The sequence below is a fragment of the Pygoscelis adeliae genome, unplaced genomic scaffold (assembly GCF_000699105.1).
Source record: "Pygoscelis adeliae isolate BGI_AS28 unplaced genomic scaffold, ASM69910v1 Scaffold114, whole genome shotgun sequence".
In the NCBI taxonomy this organism is placed as follows: domain Eukaryota; kingdom Metazoa; phylum Chordata; class Aves; order Sphenisciformes; family Spheniscidae; genus Pygoscelis; species Pygoscelis adeliae.
In genome coordinates, this window is record NW_008824587.1 from 4,663,874 (window position 1) to 4,676,129 (window position 12,256).

At 46.4% G+C, this 12,256-nt stretch overlaps 1 protein-coding gene across 1 annotated transcript in view; it reads left to right on the forward strand.

The window, feature by feature from the left end:
- ZER1 (zyg-11 related, cell cycle regulator) overlaps positions 1–12,252 on the forward strand; it is a 16,500-nt gene extending 4,248 nt beyond the window's left edge. The window contains exons 5-15 of the mRNA XM_009322109.1: positions 703–817; positions 1,341–1,487; positions 1,756–1,929; positions 2,641–2,856; positions 3,555–3,596; positions 3,944–4,063; positions 4,529–4,644; positions 4,776–4,964; positions 5,930–6,027; positions 6,428–6,530; positions 7,643–12,252. Coding sequence (XP_009320384.1) covers positions 703–817; positions 1,341–1,487; positions 1,756–1,929; positions 2,641–2,856; positions 3,555–3,596; positions 3,944–4,063; positions 4,529–4,644; positions 4,776–4,964; positions 5,930–6,027; positions 6,428–6,530; positions 7,643–7,700 — 1,378 coding nt within the window. The 3' untranslated portion in view covers positions 7,701–12,252. The remainder of the gene's footprint in view (positions 1–702; positions 818–1,340; positions 1,488–1,755; positions 1,930–2,640; positions 2,857–3,554; positions 3,597–3,943; positions 4,064–4,528; positions 4,645–4,775; positions 4,965–5,929; positions 6,028–6,427; positions 6,531–7,642) is intronic.
- The last annotated feature ends 4 nt before the right edge of the window (positions 12,253–12,256 follow it).

Sequence of the window (12,256 nt, forward strand, 5' to 3'; positions counted from 1 at the left end):
ACAGGAGGGCTGAGTGTTTTAGAAACTTAGAATCTAAAGGCATATTTTCAGATTTGACCTGGATGGTGGGCAGATCAGCCTTTGAAAATCCTGGTGCACCTCAGTAGGGGCATACCTGAGGTCTGGTTTTCCAGATCAGCCAAGAACTCTGCCCTCCTATTCCTCCAGCACTTAGTGAACAAAAGCAAATAAGTGCGACAGTACTGGCTCCTTTCCACCTGTGCTGGGGAAAAAAAAAAATACTGGCTCTTGGTCAATAAGGAACATGGCAGCAGAACTGGTGTTCTTGCATCATCACAGAAGCAGACTAGCATGTCTATCAGATGACATGCAGTCCAGTTTGCAAGTAATTCGGATCAGCGAAATCCACAGCCCTTTCCTAAGAGGAAATGTTCACCCCAGCTAGTGAATTTCCAAGACAAAGTCTACCTGGGAAAGCTGCATTCTGTCTGCGTGAATTCTTACTGCTGTTTCTGTTGAACACATTTAGCCCTTCACTCAGGATCACCTGGGATGAATGTCTAATATTATGTTTAGGAGCAGCTGACTGGCCTACAACTGAAGTGTAGCTATTGCTCTAGTAATGGAGCAGTACGGTCTGTTCAGAGTGAACAGAGAGCTGATGGCTGTCTCTGTGTCTTTCTTCTTTCTCTGAAGAAACAGCGTACTAACATGAGTGATCTTTTTCTTTTTTTCCCTCAGCATTGAGCCAGCAAAGAGCAGCATTGCTCCCTTCCGGGGTCTGAAACGACCGCTCCAGTTCTTGGGCCTTTTTGAAACATCTCTCTGCCGCCTGACGCATATTCCAGCCTACAAGGTAATGGGGCTGCAAGAATATTGGCAGTAGGTACTTGGTAGAAGTTGAAAGAACATGGAAATCATTGGCTGCCAGTAAAGTGGAGTTCTTAGGGTCTTAGGTGTGACAACTGAGCTCTGACCTTTCAGTAGCTACTTGATAATGCAGGAAGACTGCCAGAAGACAAGACCTGTACCCCACGTGGTTTTTACAAGGGTTATAAAAACACACCTCTTAGAGGAGGGTGTGGAAAAATCATCCTGCCTGAAGGACCAGGATGCCTGTGACTACAAGAAAAGGATTTAAGACAATAGGAGTCTTACTTGTGAATAGCATCCTCCTGCCCCAAAGGTGCCATTTCTTGTCCCCCTGGGCTGAGAAATGACTCGACCTCTTTGCTCTCACCCTGGGCCTAATCATACTAGCAGGGCAGAGGGAAGTTGTACCCTTTGACCTTCCAGATCTACCCTCAGAAGTTCCCTTCTCATGTTGGTTTTCCTCCTTCATCGTTTCTTCCCTGACTCTTTTTGTTCCTCCGTGCCAGGTGAGCGGAGACAAGAATGAAGAGCAAGTCCTGAATGCTATTGAGGCTTACACTGAACACCGGCCAGAGATCACTTCCCGGGCCATCAACCTCCTTTTTGACATTGCCCGTATCGAACGCTGCAGCCAGCTGCTGCGAGCCCTTCAGGTAAGCCCCATTTACCTCACACTTAGAAGGGAAATTTTGCAGTCCCAGCCTTTTCTTCACCCTGGGACACCGTATTAGGTCATTCTGGAGAAAGTTCCAGTAGTGCAGTGGAACTGGGTACCTTCATTTCATAAGCATGTTCCTGCAATGCCTGGGCCACGCGTCCCTTGCAGGCTTGTGACGGTCTTTGCCCCACACAGCCGTAACAGTCATTCCAAGACTCAACAGCAAGTCAGTGGCACTGAAGCTTCATGTTGCTTCTCTGCAGCTGGTGATCACAGCCCTCAAGTGCCACAAGGATGACAAAAACATCCAGGTGACAGGCAGCGCGGCGCTGTTCTACCTGACCAACTCCGAGTACCGCATGGAGCAGAGTGTAAAGCTGCGGCGCCAGGTCATCCAGGTGGTGCTGAATGGCATGGAGTCCTACCAGGAAGTCACAGTAAGAGCGGCCCAGCCTCCTCCACCCCCCACAGTCCTCCTTCCCTGTATTAAGTCTTTAGCCTCATGTTAGCCTCTGGGTCTTCTAAGCCTTCAGGATGTGAGCCAAGGCAGACACCAGAGAAGCTATTGCCCAGATCTGCTCCTTGCCTTCACTCAGTGAGGGGGATTACATGCAGGGTGCTCCTTATCCATGCAGTGTTCTCCAGAACAAGGGGAAGAAAGTGATTATAGCAAGGCTCCTTTTTATCTGATGATAGTGGTCAAAGGGCATGTACAACACACAGCACAGATGTCCAGCACTGACTGGGGGGTGAAAAGGGTGCAGGCATTGGGGATGTTGAGTCAACAGAAAGAAGCATTATCCCAATACATTGTATTGGAAGCTAGCTGTCATTATACACTATGATGCCACTGGGTTGCAGAATGGCGACTGCTGCATAGAGAGCTTACAGGCAGTGAGGAACTGGCTTGGAAAGTGATGGGTGTTGGGTGAGTGTGTGGCCGTGTGAGACTAGAATGACAGCAAGAGAGAAGAGGGTGCCAATAGAGCACAGCTAAAGCACAGTGCCAGATAGGAGGGTAACAGAAATTTTAGCGGTCGTAGTCAAGCAAGAAGATGGTTTCAGTACCAAGCAGCAAGGAAACATGAGGTGATGGGGTCCATGCTTTCGTAGCCGCTTGGCCCAGCATTTGCTTCCTTTTGACCCAGGTGCAGCGAAACTGCTGCCTGACACTGTGTAACTTCAGCATTCCTGAGGAGCTGGAGTTTCAGTACCGCCGAGTCAATGAGCTGCTGCTGAACATCCTCAACCAGAGCCGGCAGGATGAGTCTATCCAGCGCATCGCTGTGCACCTCTGTAACGCTCTGGTCTGCCAGGTGGACAACGATCATAAAGAAGCTGTGGGCAAGATGGGGTTTGTCATGGTTGGTATGGTCCCAAGGTGTCTACTTATCCTTAATCCAGGCTAGCACGATTCCCTTGCAGCAGTCCACCAAATGCACCCAGCCAGTGATCCAACCTTACAGTATCACAGGAGGGAATTAGCGTCCTAGCAATGCTAACCCTTCCTGGAACCTATCCCTCCATGTGACATCTTTTACTTGCCTACCGACACTGGAAGTCACAATGTCAGAGAGACTGTCACAATGTCTGTGAGAACAGGGAAGCAGTGTAACCTTATACCTTACCTCTTCACCGCATCATACCGTTTCCAGAATTGATACCACCTGGTGACTAACTCCTTCTGCATCCCCCTGAGTTTGCATCAGCTTCCCAACTCAGGTCAACCCCCATCCCTCAACTTTTCAAAGAGCTGTGGAGGCCACTGCTTTGGTGCAGTTATACCATATTCCAGACTCTGTCATACAGATCAAAACTGACTTGACAGCAAACTCAACAGCTCAGGGACTGTGATATAGTTCAGTTCTGTGAATAACTGCAACATTGAACGTAACCCAGTCCTACTGGTTTAGAGAAAGAGATACCAAGTAGGTTCTCTACAAAGGATCAAAACTGCATACACCTCCAAATTGGCTGTAGCCAGCCCTGCAGTACTACAGCAGTTAGTTTTAGCTCTGCGATTCTTGAACTGTTTCTCACTCTTCCCTTCCTCTGCCCACAGACAATGCTAAAGTTGATTCAGAAGAAGTTGGCTGATAAAACGGTGAGTGTTCCCCCCAGAAATGTATACATAGAGTATTTTCCCTTCAGCTTGACTTAGGCATGGAGATCAGTCCAGAGCGCAAGCTCAGCTTCTCTAACAAACACAAGACATCTCAGCTGATGCTGCAGAATTTCCTGTCCCAGGGTGAGGGCAGGGGAATGTGACAGGGAGGCAAAAATATTAAACAAAAAACCCCACTTGCTGACAAGTTGAAAGTTAATAACAAGGTTTTCTTACCTCTGGAGCCATCTAGGGTGATACCAGAGAGGAAACACAAGTGGTCGGTTTGCACTGGGCTCCCACATTAGCAAAGCTCTGTTTCTGTCCCTTTCTCTTCGGCTCTGTAGTGTGATCAGGTGATGGAGTTCTCCTGGAGTGCCCTCTGGAACATCACTGATGAGACCCCCGATAACTGTGAGATGTTCCTTAACTACAGCGGCATGAAACTGTTTTTGGAGTGCTTGAAAGTAAGTATGTCTGGTTTCCTCTAGAGGAATGCTGACATTACAGCAGAAATGCAGGTGCCTGGGCAGGATCCCTGGCTACACTAATCTATAAGCAGTACTTCCTGTGTTGCACAAACAGAAAAGAAAAAGCTTGCATATTTTCTTCTTTCTCACATCCATCCACCCAGCTAGTAGAAGAACAGAGAAGCTTACATTCAACACATCTTCCTCTTTCCCCATCTTGTAAGCAGTCCCCCTTAAGTCGAGCAGCAGCGAATAGCGGGCCCTGGCATCAATTCTCTCATTTCACATGTATCGTTAACACTAGAGACCCCATTTGGCATCTGCTAAAGTTGAGTTCCCACTGCTGACTACCCAAAAATACTCAGCCTTTCTAGATGTGCTGTACAATCTTCCTCCAGGGTTGCTCGTTCTCACCACCACCATAGCCCCACTTTTGTATAATCCTGTTCTTTGCTTGCTTAGGAGTTCCCAGAGAAACAGGAGCTGCATCGCAACATGCTGGGCCTCCTGGGCAATGTAGCAGAGGTGAAGGAGCTCCGCCCGCAGCTCATGACCTCCCAGTTCATCAGTGTGTTCAGGTGAGTGCCTGGCTAACAAACAGCTGGGCTGGGGCAGGGAGAACGCTCTGGAGCTCTGCTCCTGGATCACCTGGAGACTTTTAAACCTTTGGTGCATCAGCACCTCTAAATCATCTCTTCTCGCTTGGCAGCAACCTGCTGGAGAGCAAAGCGGATGGGATTGAGGTATCCTATAATGCCTGCGGTGTGCTCTCTCATATCATGTTTGATGGTCCAGAGGCTTGGGGTATATGTGAGCCCCACCGAGAGGAAGTTGTAAAGAGGATGTGGGCAGCCATCCAGAGCTGGGATATCAACTCCAGGAGAAATATCAACTACAGGTGAGGAACAGAAAAGTTTGGCCCACTCACCTAGGAGCCAGGATTGTCACAGGAAGCAAGCAGCAACAGAGAGAAGGGAAGAGGTATAGCCCAGCACAGAGGCTCTGTTTAGAGTGAAAGAGAAACATCCTCAGGGACATGTTCTTTAGTGAGGGTTTTACATCTTCCTTTGAAGCATGTTACACAGGCTGCAGAAATTAGACACCTTGCCTGGCAATTCCTATGGGAGAAGTGTGGGAGCCCAACAGAATTTCTCCTGCATGTTTGTGGTGAAATTGCGTAGTTAGGAAAAACGTGATCTGACTATCTGGAACTGCCTAAGCATTTTCCTCTGAGACTGCTGTCCTTTGCACTTCTTTAAGTCGATCTCCTCTGAAAGTCACATGGATTGCTGTAGCATTCACTCTCCTCTGGGGGATATTTAGACATAGTTCCCAGAAATCCCTTCAAGGGTTAATACAGCTGGTGGAATCCTCCGAAGCCCTTCCTGTAAGAGGGTATCAGGTACTCCGTATTCCCGTAGTGCCTCGCAGGGACCCATGCCTGAGCTACAGTACAGGCACGTTATTGTTGTCAGAAGAAACACAGCAACCATTGCATGTGAGCAGCCAGCTTTGGCTGGGTATAATTTTGCTTTGGCCCCTCCACAGAAAGATCAGTGCTGCTGGGTTTCAGCTGTCATGAGGAAATGACTGACAGAGGATGGAAATCAGTTCTTGGACTCAGTTGCATTCATTGCAGCTATTTATCTGGGCAGCATGTTTATGCTAAAGTGGTAGGGCCTGTAAGCCTGCCAGTATTGCCGCGTGACACAGACTTAGTCTTTGTTGTCAGAATCTTTGACATGCCAACGGATTTACTGCTACGGTATCTATGAGCACAGAGTTTGTATTGCTCTGAGTGTCGAAGGTGCTGAAAGAAGCAGCTCTTGGATTTTTAACAACTTCTGCAATATTTCTGTGCAGGTCATTTGAACCAATCCTTCGACTTCTTCCACAAGGGATCTCCCCAGTCAGCCAGCACTGGGCTACCTGGGCACTGTATAACCTGGTCTCTGTCTACCGTAAGTTCCCTTTTCAAAATCACATCCACTGCATTGTAAAAGTTGAGGGTGTGGATTTGAGCTTGTTAGCAGAAAAAGTCTTCCCAGTTTAGCTATGTGGGTAGGGAGAACCTTCTCTGAATGATGCAGGGATGTCCAGGCAGTGCAGCCAAACAAAAAGGAATGAGACTTAGTGTGCCGGAAATTCCTTCAGTGTTTTGATCCTTCTGGCCATGCTCTTACGTTCTCAGCCGTTTTGTGTCTGTTGTTTTCACAGCCAGGGCACCCCTAGCAGGCTGGCTCCATAAAAAAGAAAAATGTTCTGGCTTCTCAGGCCACAGGTTTCTCCCTCCCCTCCTACCACCCTTTACACCACTCTTGTGAAGGTTCACAAGGACCTGTTTTGTTCTTTTCTCTGCAGCTGACAAGTACTGCCCGCTGCTGATCAAAGAAGGTGGCATTCCCCTTCTGAAGGACATGATTAAAATGGCCTCAGCACGGCAAGAGACCAAGGAAATGGCCCGGTAGGAAACCAATGCACTATCATCAAACATTGAATTTAGCTTTAGTTTAGTTTTTATTCTTCTACATCAAGTAAGGCTACCAAAGGCAGGCCTGTACTGATGTGTACGAGGGGTAAGAAGCGAACACAGGAGAAGAGCAGGAAAAAGAGGATGAAAACAGAAGACTAGAGAGGTGTTTATAGGTGGGCAATACACACAGATCATTCAGGGTTAATGGATGCCAGGCGAATTGGTTATAGAAGTGGCTCTTTGGACAGGGGAACCACATGGCTAATTGCATCTCATATGCCGATAGTCTCCAGTCATCGCTATTCTCCATACTTGTGCGGGCTCCCTGTCTCCAGAATATTGGCCTGTCGGTAAAATTGCTGACTGCACAGTTAAAATGAGAGGATTTTTCAAAAGACAGAGAGAGTCCATCCCCTTTGTGAGCTTCCCCAACTTACTTTGTTATGTGACCTTCCTTTGGAGTCATTCTTTCAGAGCTTTGAAAGCCAGCTGCAGTTTCTAATCATTGGCAAACTGAGCGCTATAATTTCATACCTGCAGGATGAATATAAAAGAGAGAGAGAGAGAGATCAGCTGGGAATACATACCTTGTGGGTGGGCAGCAGGCATTCCCCGTAGCTGAAGGGTTGCTAAACGCTGGGGGTGGCTGAAGCCTGCAGAAGACTCTCACAGTTAGGCAGATTGTGCGTGGTGATGGGACAGCACAAGAAGGGTACATGAAAAGAATAGGAAAAGCGGGGACAGATGACAGCAGAGTGAATGACAAACATCTGTATGCATGTGTTTCCTGATGTGATTCAAAGCTATCTGACGATTTGGATGTGGGGGTGATGAATGAACCGTCATGTGTGGATCTGGATGTATACTAACATGACTTGAAATTCCAAGGGGAAGAACCGTGAGCTCTAAGCTGCTTTGGTGGAATATACGGGTTTTGACACAAATATCGGTTGATGCGTATCTCAGAAGAGACTGCCTGCTGCAAATAGTACACATTTACACAGAGATCAAGCTGTTGGACAGTTCTTATGTTACTGTCTCACAACTGTAACGCAATAAGCTTTAAACTAAACACTCTCTCCTTGTCCTTGTTTTATCCATAGGAAAGTTATAGAGCACTGCAGTAACTTTAAGGAGGAGAACATGGACACTTCCAGATAGAGGCAATCATCTAATGCCTCTTGCCAGCACTGTATCCAGCCTCTCTCTAATTCACTGTATATAGGGAGGACTCTTTCTTACCAACTCGCCTGTTGGAAGGAAACTTTATGTGTGTGTGTGAGGCCCTCAGTAGATGAAGGTGAACAGGGGAGGGGGGAGGGACTTTTTGCACAGCAAAATGCTTTCCTTAAATTAGTGGACTTTTTTGTTATGAAGTTTCAAGTTGAAGTTCTGTGTGTATGATTTCTGTATAAAAAGAAAACAAAGACAGCTACATTATGTATCTTTTAACCTTTTTATTTTAGACCACACAGAGAGCCTCAAATGCTCATGAGCTTGAAGACCTAGTTGTGTGATCGCTAGTGTGACATTTTTATTTCCCACTTTTTAGAAAAATTCCCTTTTGCTGTATTGCATGAGGTCCTGTAATGTCTGCAAGAACACCAGTCCTGAATCGGTATTGGCTGCTCAATGGGGTTACAGGCAGCGATGAGTTAGTTATTTGGTTAGAGAGGTTGGGGGACACAATACCAGAGTTAGACCAAAAGAACTGACCTTTTTAGTGACATCTGTAAATGGAGGAAATGGGGAAGAAGGATCTTTCAAGTCAATTCACTCCCTTAAGGGTTTTTTATAGAAGACTCACATTAATGGAAGCATCGCTAACTGTATGTGGGTCATTCAGAAGTAAGACATTCCCATTAAAGTCAAGAGGTCTGTTTTGTCCCCTTTGGCAGTACAGTAGGATCTGCCAGCCCACCCAGCCTCGTAAGGTCAGGGATGATCAGTAAAACCAGTTACACATCCTTGGCAACACAGAGCTTTTCTCTCTAAGGGAGCCGGTGCAACAAGGAACAAGGTTTGTTCACAAAGGGCTACACATCTTCATTCCAGTCCTTCGCCACCTTTTTAGTTGTGTTCTGTTTTATGGGGAAGGGCTACAAATGCCAGAGAGCGTGTTTCCCTTCTGCGTAATAAGCTCTACTAGGCCCCAGTCCAGAGCGGCTTGTACCACTTGTACAAGTCCCAGTAATGGACTGGAGCTGTTCTACTCTTTTTTCAGTCTGCATCAGTGCAAGCCATGCTCAGTGGCAAAGTAATCTCCCTTTATAGGAAGCTCACTGCAGCACAAATGCTGTAATTGGAGGTGCTAAAGTCCTCTCCTGAGACTGGGGAGTCTCCACGCACCCTTTGGAGGGTGATCCCATGAAACGGCACCTCTTGTTCCACCCCAACATCTTCCCCCTCTTCTGGGAAGGAAAAGGCCCTATTCTTATCTGATTCCCACTAGCACTAACCAGTGCAGTCCCGCTCGCATCAGCAACATTACTCCAATTTGTATGATGTAGGTGAGAGGAGAGTCCCACTAAGGTGGCCTTCGCCTGTAAGGCTCTAGACCTATAAAGCCTCAAGCAGCCAAAGGCCAAGGTTCGCCTCACGGCCAGGCACTCAGCAACACATTGTGCAGTCCATGCTTAGAGCCCTCTGCTTGCCACAGTTCTCTCGCAATTCACAAATCTTCCCTTAGAAGGGATTTAGAAAAGATTTTATGTCTGGTAGCAGTAAGAGGAGACCATGGCCACGTGAGTTGGGACATTTCAGGCCTCTGAGCACAGCCTCGCTGCTCTCTTCCCTTGTATACGTTGCTCTCAGATTTGACTCGCTGCTATGAGGTTCTTCTAATGCTCAGAGTTAATGCTGTCATTGCTGAGCACATTATAGACAGATCCTAGATACACAAACTGACACTTTAAATGACAGAACACAGCTGCCCTGGAGAGGTTTACTTTTTCTGCCAATATGGTGTTACTCAATGTCTTTTTTTTTTTTCCTTTTTAACCATACGTCATTTGTTTTGATATTGTGAGATCTGTACTTTTTTCTTTAAGTATTTTTCAATCTTATATATATTTTTGTGTCACTTTTGAATTGTTTTCATATGGTTTGCAAAACTTGATGAATTATACTTTTTTGCAGTCGTTTGATTGAAATGTATTTTTCTCTTTCTTATTCCTGTTCCTCAAGAATTTGTGTCCCTGTGAGCTTTGAGACAGGGAAGTTTATTTCAAGATCTGTTTTCTGTATAACATTTGCTAATCTTCCTTCTAGATGCAAAACTAAGAGAGGCTGCAAATACTGCCAACCAGCCTCGGAGCATTAGGGGAGTCAGGCTTTGCTTATTTAATTCTCTGTTTAGTGCTACTGTCCTTCTGAAGTTGTTTCCCATGACAGTGCCACCCACTAGGCTTTCTTCCTTTAATGCCCATATAGTGAGAGCTCCTACCACTAACATCTTGAATCACGTGACAAAGAGCACTCAAGATTCTGACTATGTTGGCAAGGTGGGAGTGGAACAGAAGGGGACACATCACAGATGCAAGAGGTATCAGAAACCCATGTCCCCAGAATGCAGCTGCCACACTGGGGAGACAGCTGGAGCTCAGGAACTCCCGTCTCAGCTAGAGCAGACCTCAGCCTTGCATTGTAATCAGACAAACAATCAGGCTTTACACTGAGATTTTGGCACAACTACATCAAGGTCAATGAACAAGCGATGGCTTGGTTCCATCTGCCTCAAGACCCCAAAGGTTTGGGTTTTTCAAACCAGTGCCCCTATAAGTTCAGCTGTAACTGAAGTCTCACCTGCTGCAAGCTGGATCATGGTATCCCAAACTAACAAGATCCAAGCTGCATCAAAACTTTGTTTCACACTGTAAAGATAACCTCTATCCTCACTGCTCACATATCTTCATCAGGCTGTACCTGAGCCTGAACCAGGATAAAAAGATTTCAAATTCCCAGCAACATGGAGATTAATGGAGTCAGGCCAGCCTGCCAGAAAAGCTTAGCTTTCTGAAACCTGTCACTGATCCCAGGGGGAAAGAGGAAATATAACTGGTCTGTTACACCTAGCTACACATAAGATTTTGAGTCAGGCCACCAGCAAGGTAAATTCCTGAGACAGCATTTTAAAAGAAATAGCATCCCTGTTAGAGTAACATGAGCTTTGGCTACAAGCTTCAATGTCTTCAAGCCAACAAACTCTGTGAGCTGAAAAAGAACATTAACTTTCAGTAAGGAGCAAAAGAGAGAAAGGTATCCTCTGAACACCTGAGCGTAATCCAGGAATTCCTGTAATCGGGAGTTTGAAACTAGGCTGTACCTTGGTTTCCCTAACTGAAACAACAGGAGTTGTTGCACCCTAGGAGTAATGCATGTACCATGACCTGAAAGCACTTTGGAGGCAAAGAGGAGTTAATGAATTGCTGCGGTAGATGCAACGCTCAGGACAGAACAGGGTAGTTGTCTGCAGACATCATACCAATATTCTGCAAAGGAGGGGAGGGCAAAGTGGCTGATTTTTTTACGAAGGTCTATTGTAAAAGGGGAAGTTGGATACCCTGAAATGCTTGGCTGTTACAGAGAAGCCTCTCAGGGCTTTCAGCTTTGCTGGAGCAAAGGAATGAACCAGGAGACTTCAACTCCACGCAGAATTACAGAGCCAATGACCAACCCTGCCCAGAAAACTAGAACAGGGCTCTATCTGTCAAATGAGAATCCAGCTGGAGAGAAGTTCATAGTGTGTAAAGATATGACAGAGGGGCTCCTTGTGCTCTGTAGTTGTTGTCCCATTCAGACTCTTATTCATGTTCTCACCACTACATTTCCTTTAATATTCAAAAGCTTGGCAAGCAGAGCATGAACACAACTCAGTAGTTCTCTGCAGAGACTGTGCCGACAAAGGAACCCTCTACCTTGACTGTATGTACTTTCCTTCCCGGCTGGAGGATGCCTCGTTATTCAGTGGCCAAAGTCAATGATGCAGCAGTCCTCAGCATGCAGGGTGTCAGGTGTCTGCTGTTTTCTCTGGAATAGATAAGAGAGCAAATTGGTGGGCAACTTTCCACAAGTGCTTCCCTTTTTCCAAGATCTGTGGAAGGAATTGCTTATAATGATGGGCATCTACTTGTATGATGCTTAACACCCAGCAGCACCAGACTTTCTCATCTAAACCAAGCCAAAAAGTTTAGTACTGCTATTTGTGGCAATTAGTAACATTGCAGATAATTCATCTGCCCCATCTGCATCATGGCTGCTATTACCCTGCACCTACCTACTGGCTGAAATGATATCTTTTCAGCACTGAATCCTACCCAGCTTGTCACCTTGGTTGGACTTCTGCTGCAGTCACTCTGGTCTCTGCAAAAGATGAGTGGGAAGAAAAGTCTTGGAGCTGTGAGCCTATTCCCCTCTCATCACTTGAAGAAGGCAATTAATTACCAGTAGAGCAAAAGCTATAGGGGCACTGCGTTCAGGCACTTCTCCACAGAAAAGATGTTTTCTTGAGCCTGTTTAGGGAGGGGCCTGCCACAGCTCAGGTGTTAGAGGGTAGCTTGTGCTGGAAAAAAAGAGAATTAGAAGTAGGGAAACAGCTGGTCTCCACGACAACCATGTGTATGAAGCACAGAGGGTAATGGTCGTCAGGAATGGATGAAAAGCAACACGGGGGCTGGATGAGAAGACAGCACTTAAAAAAAGGAATGAGGGAGATTTCC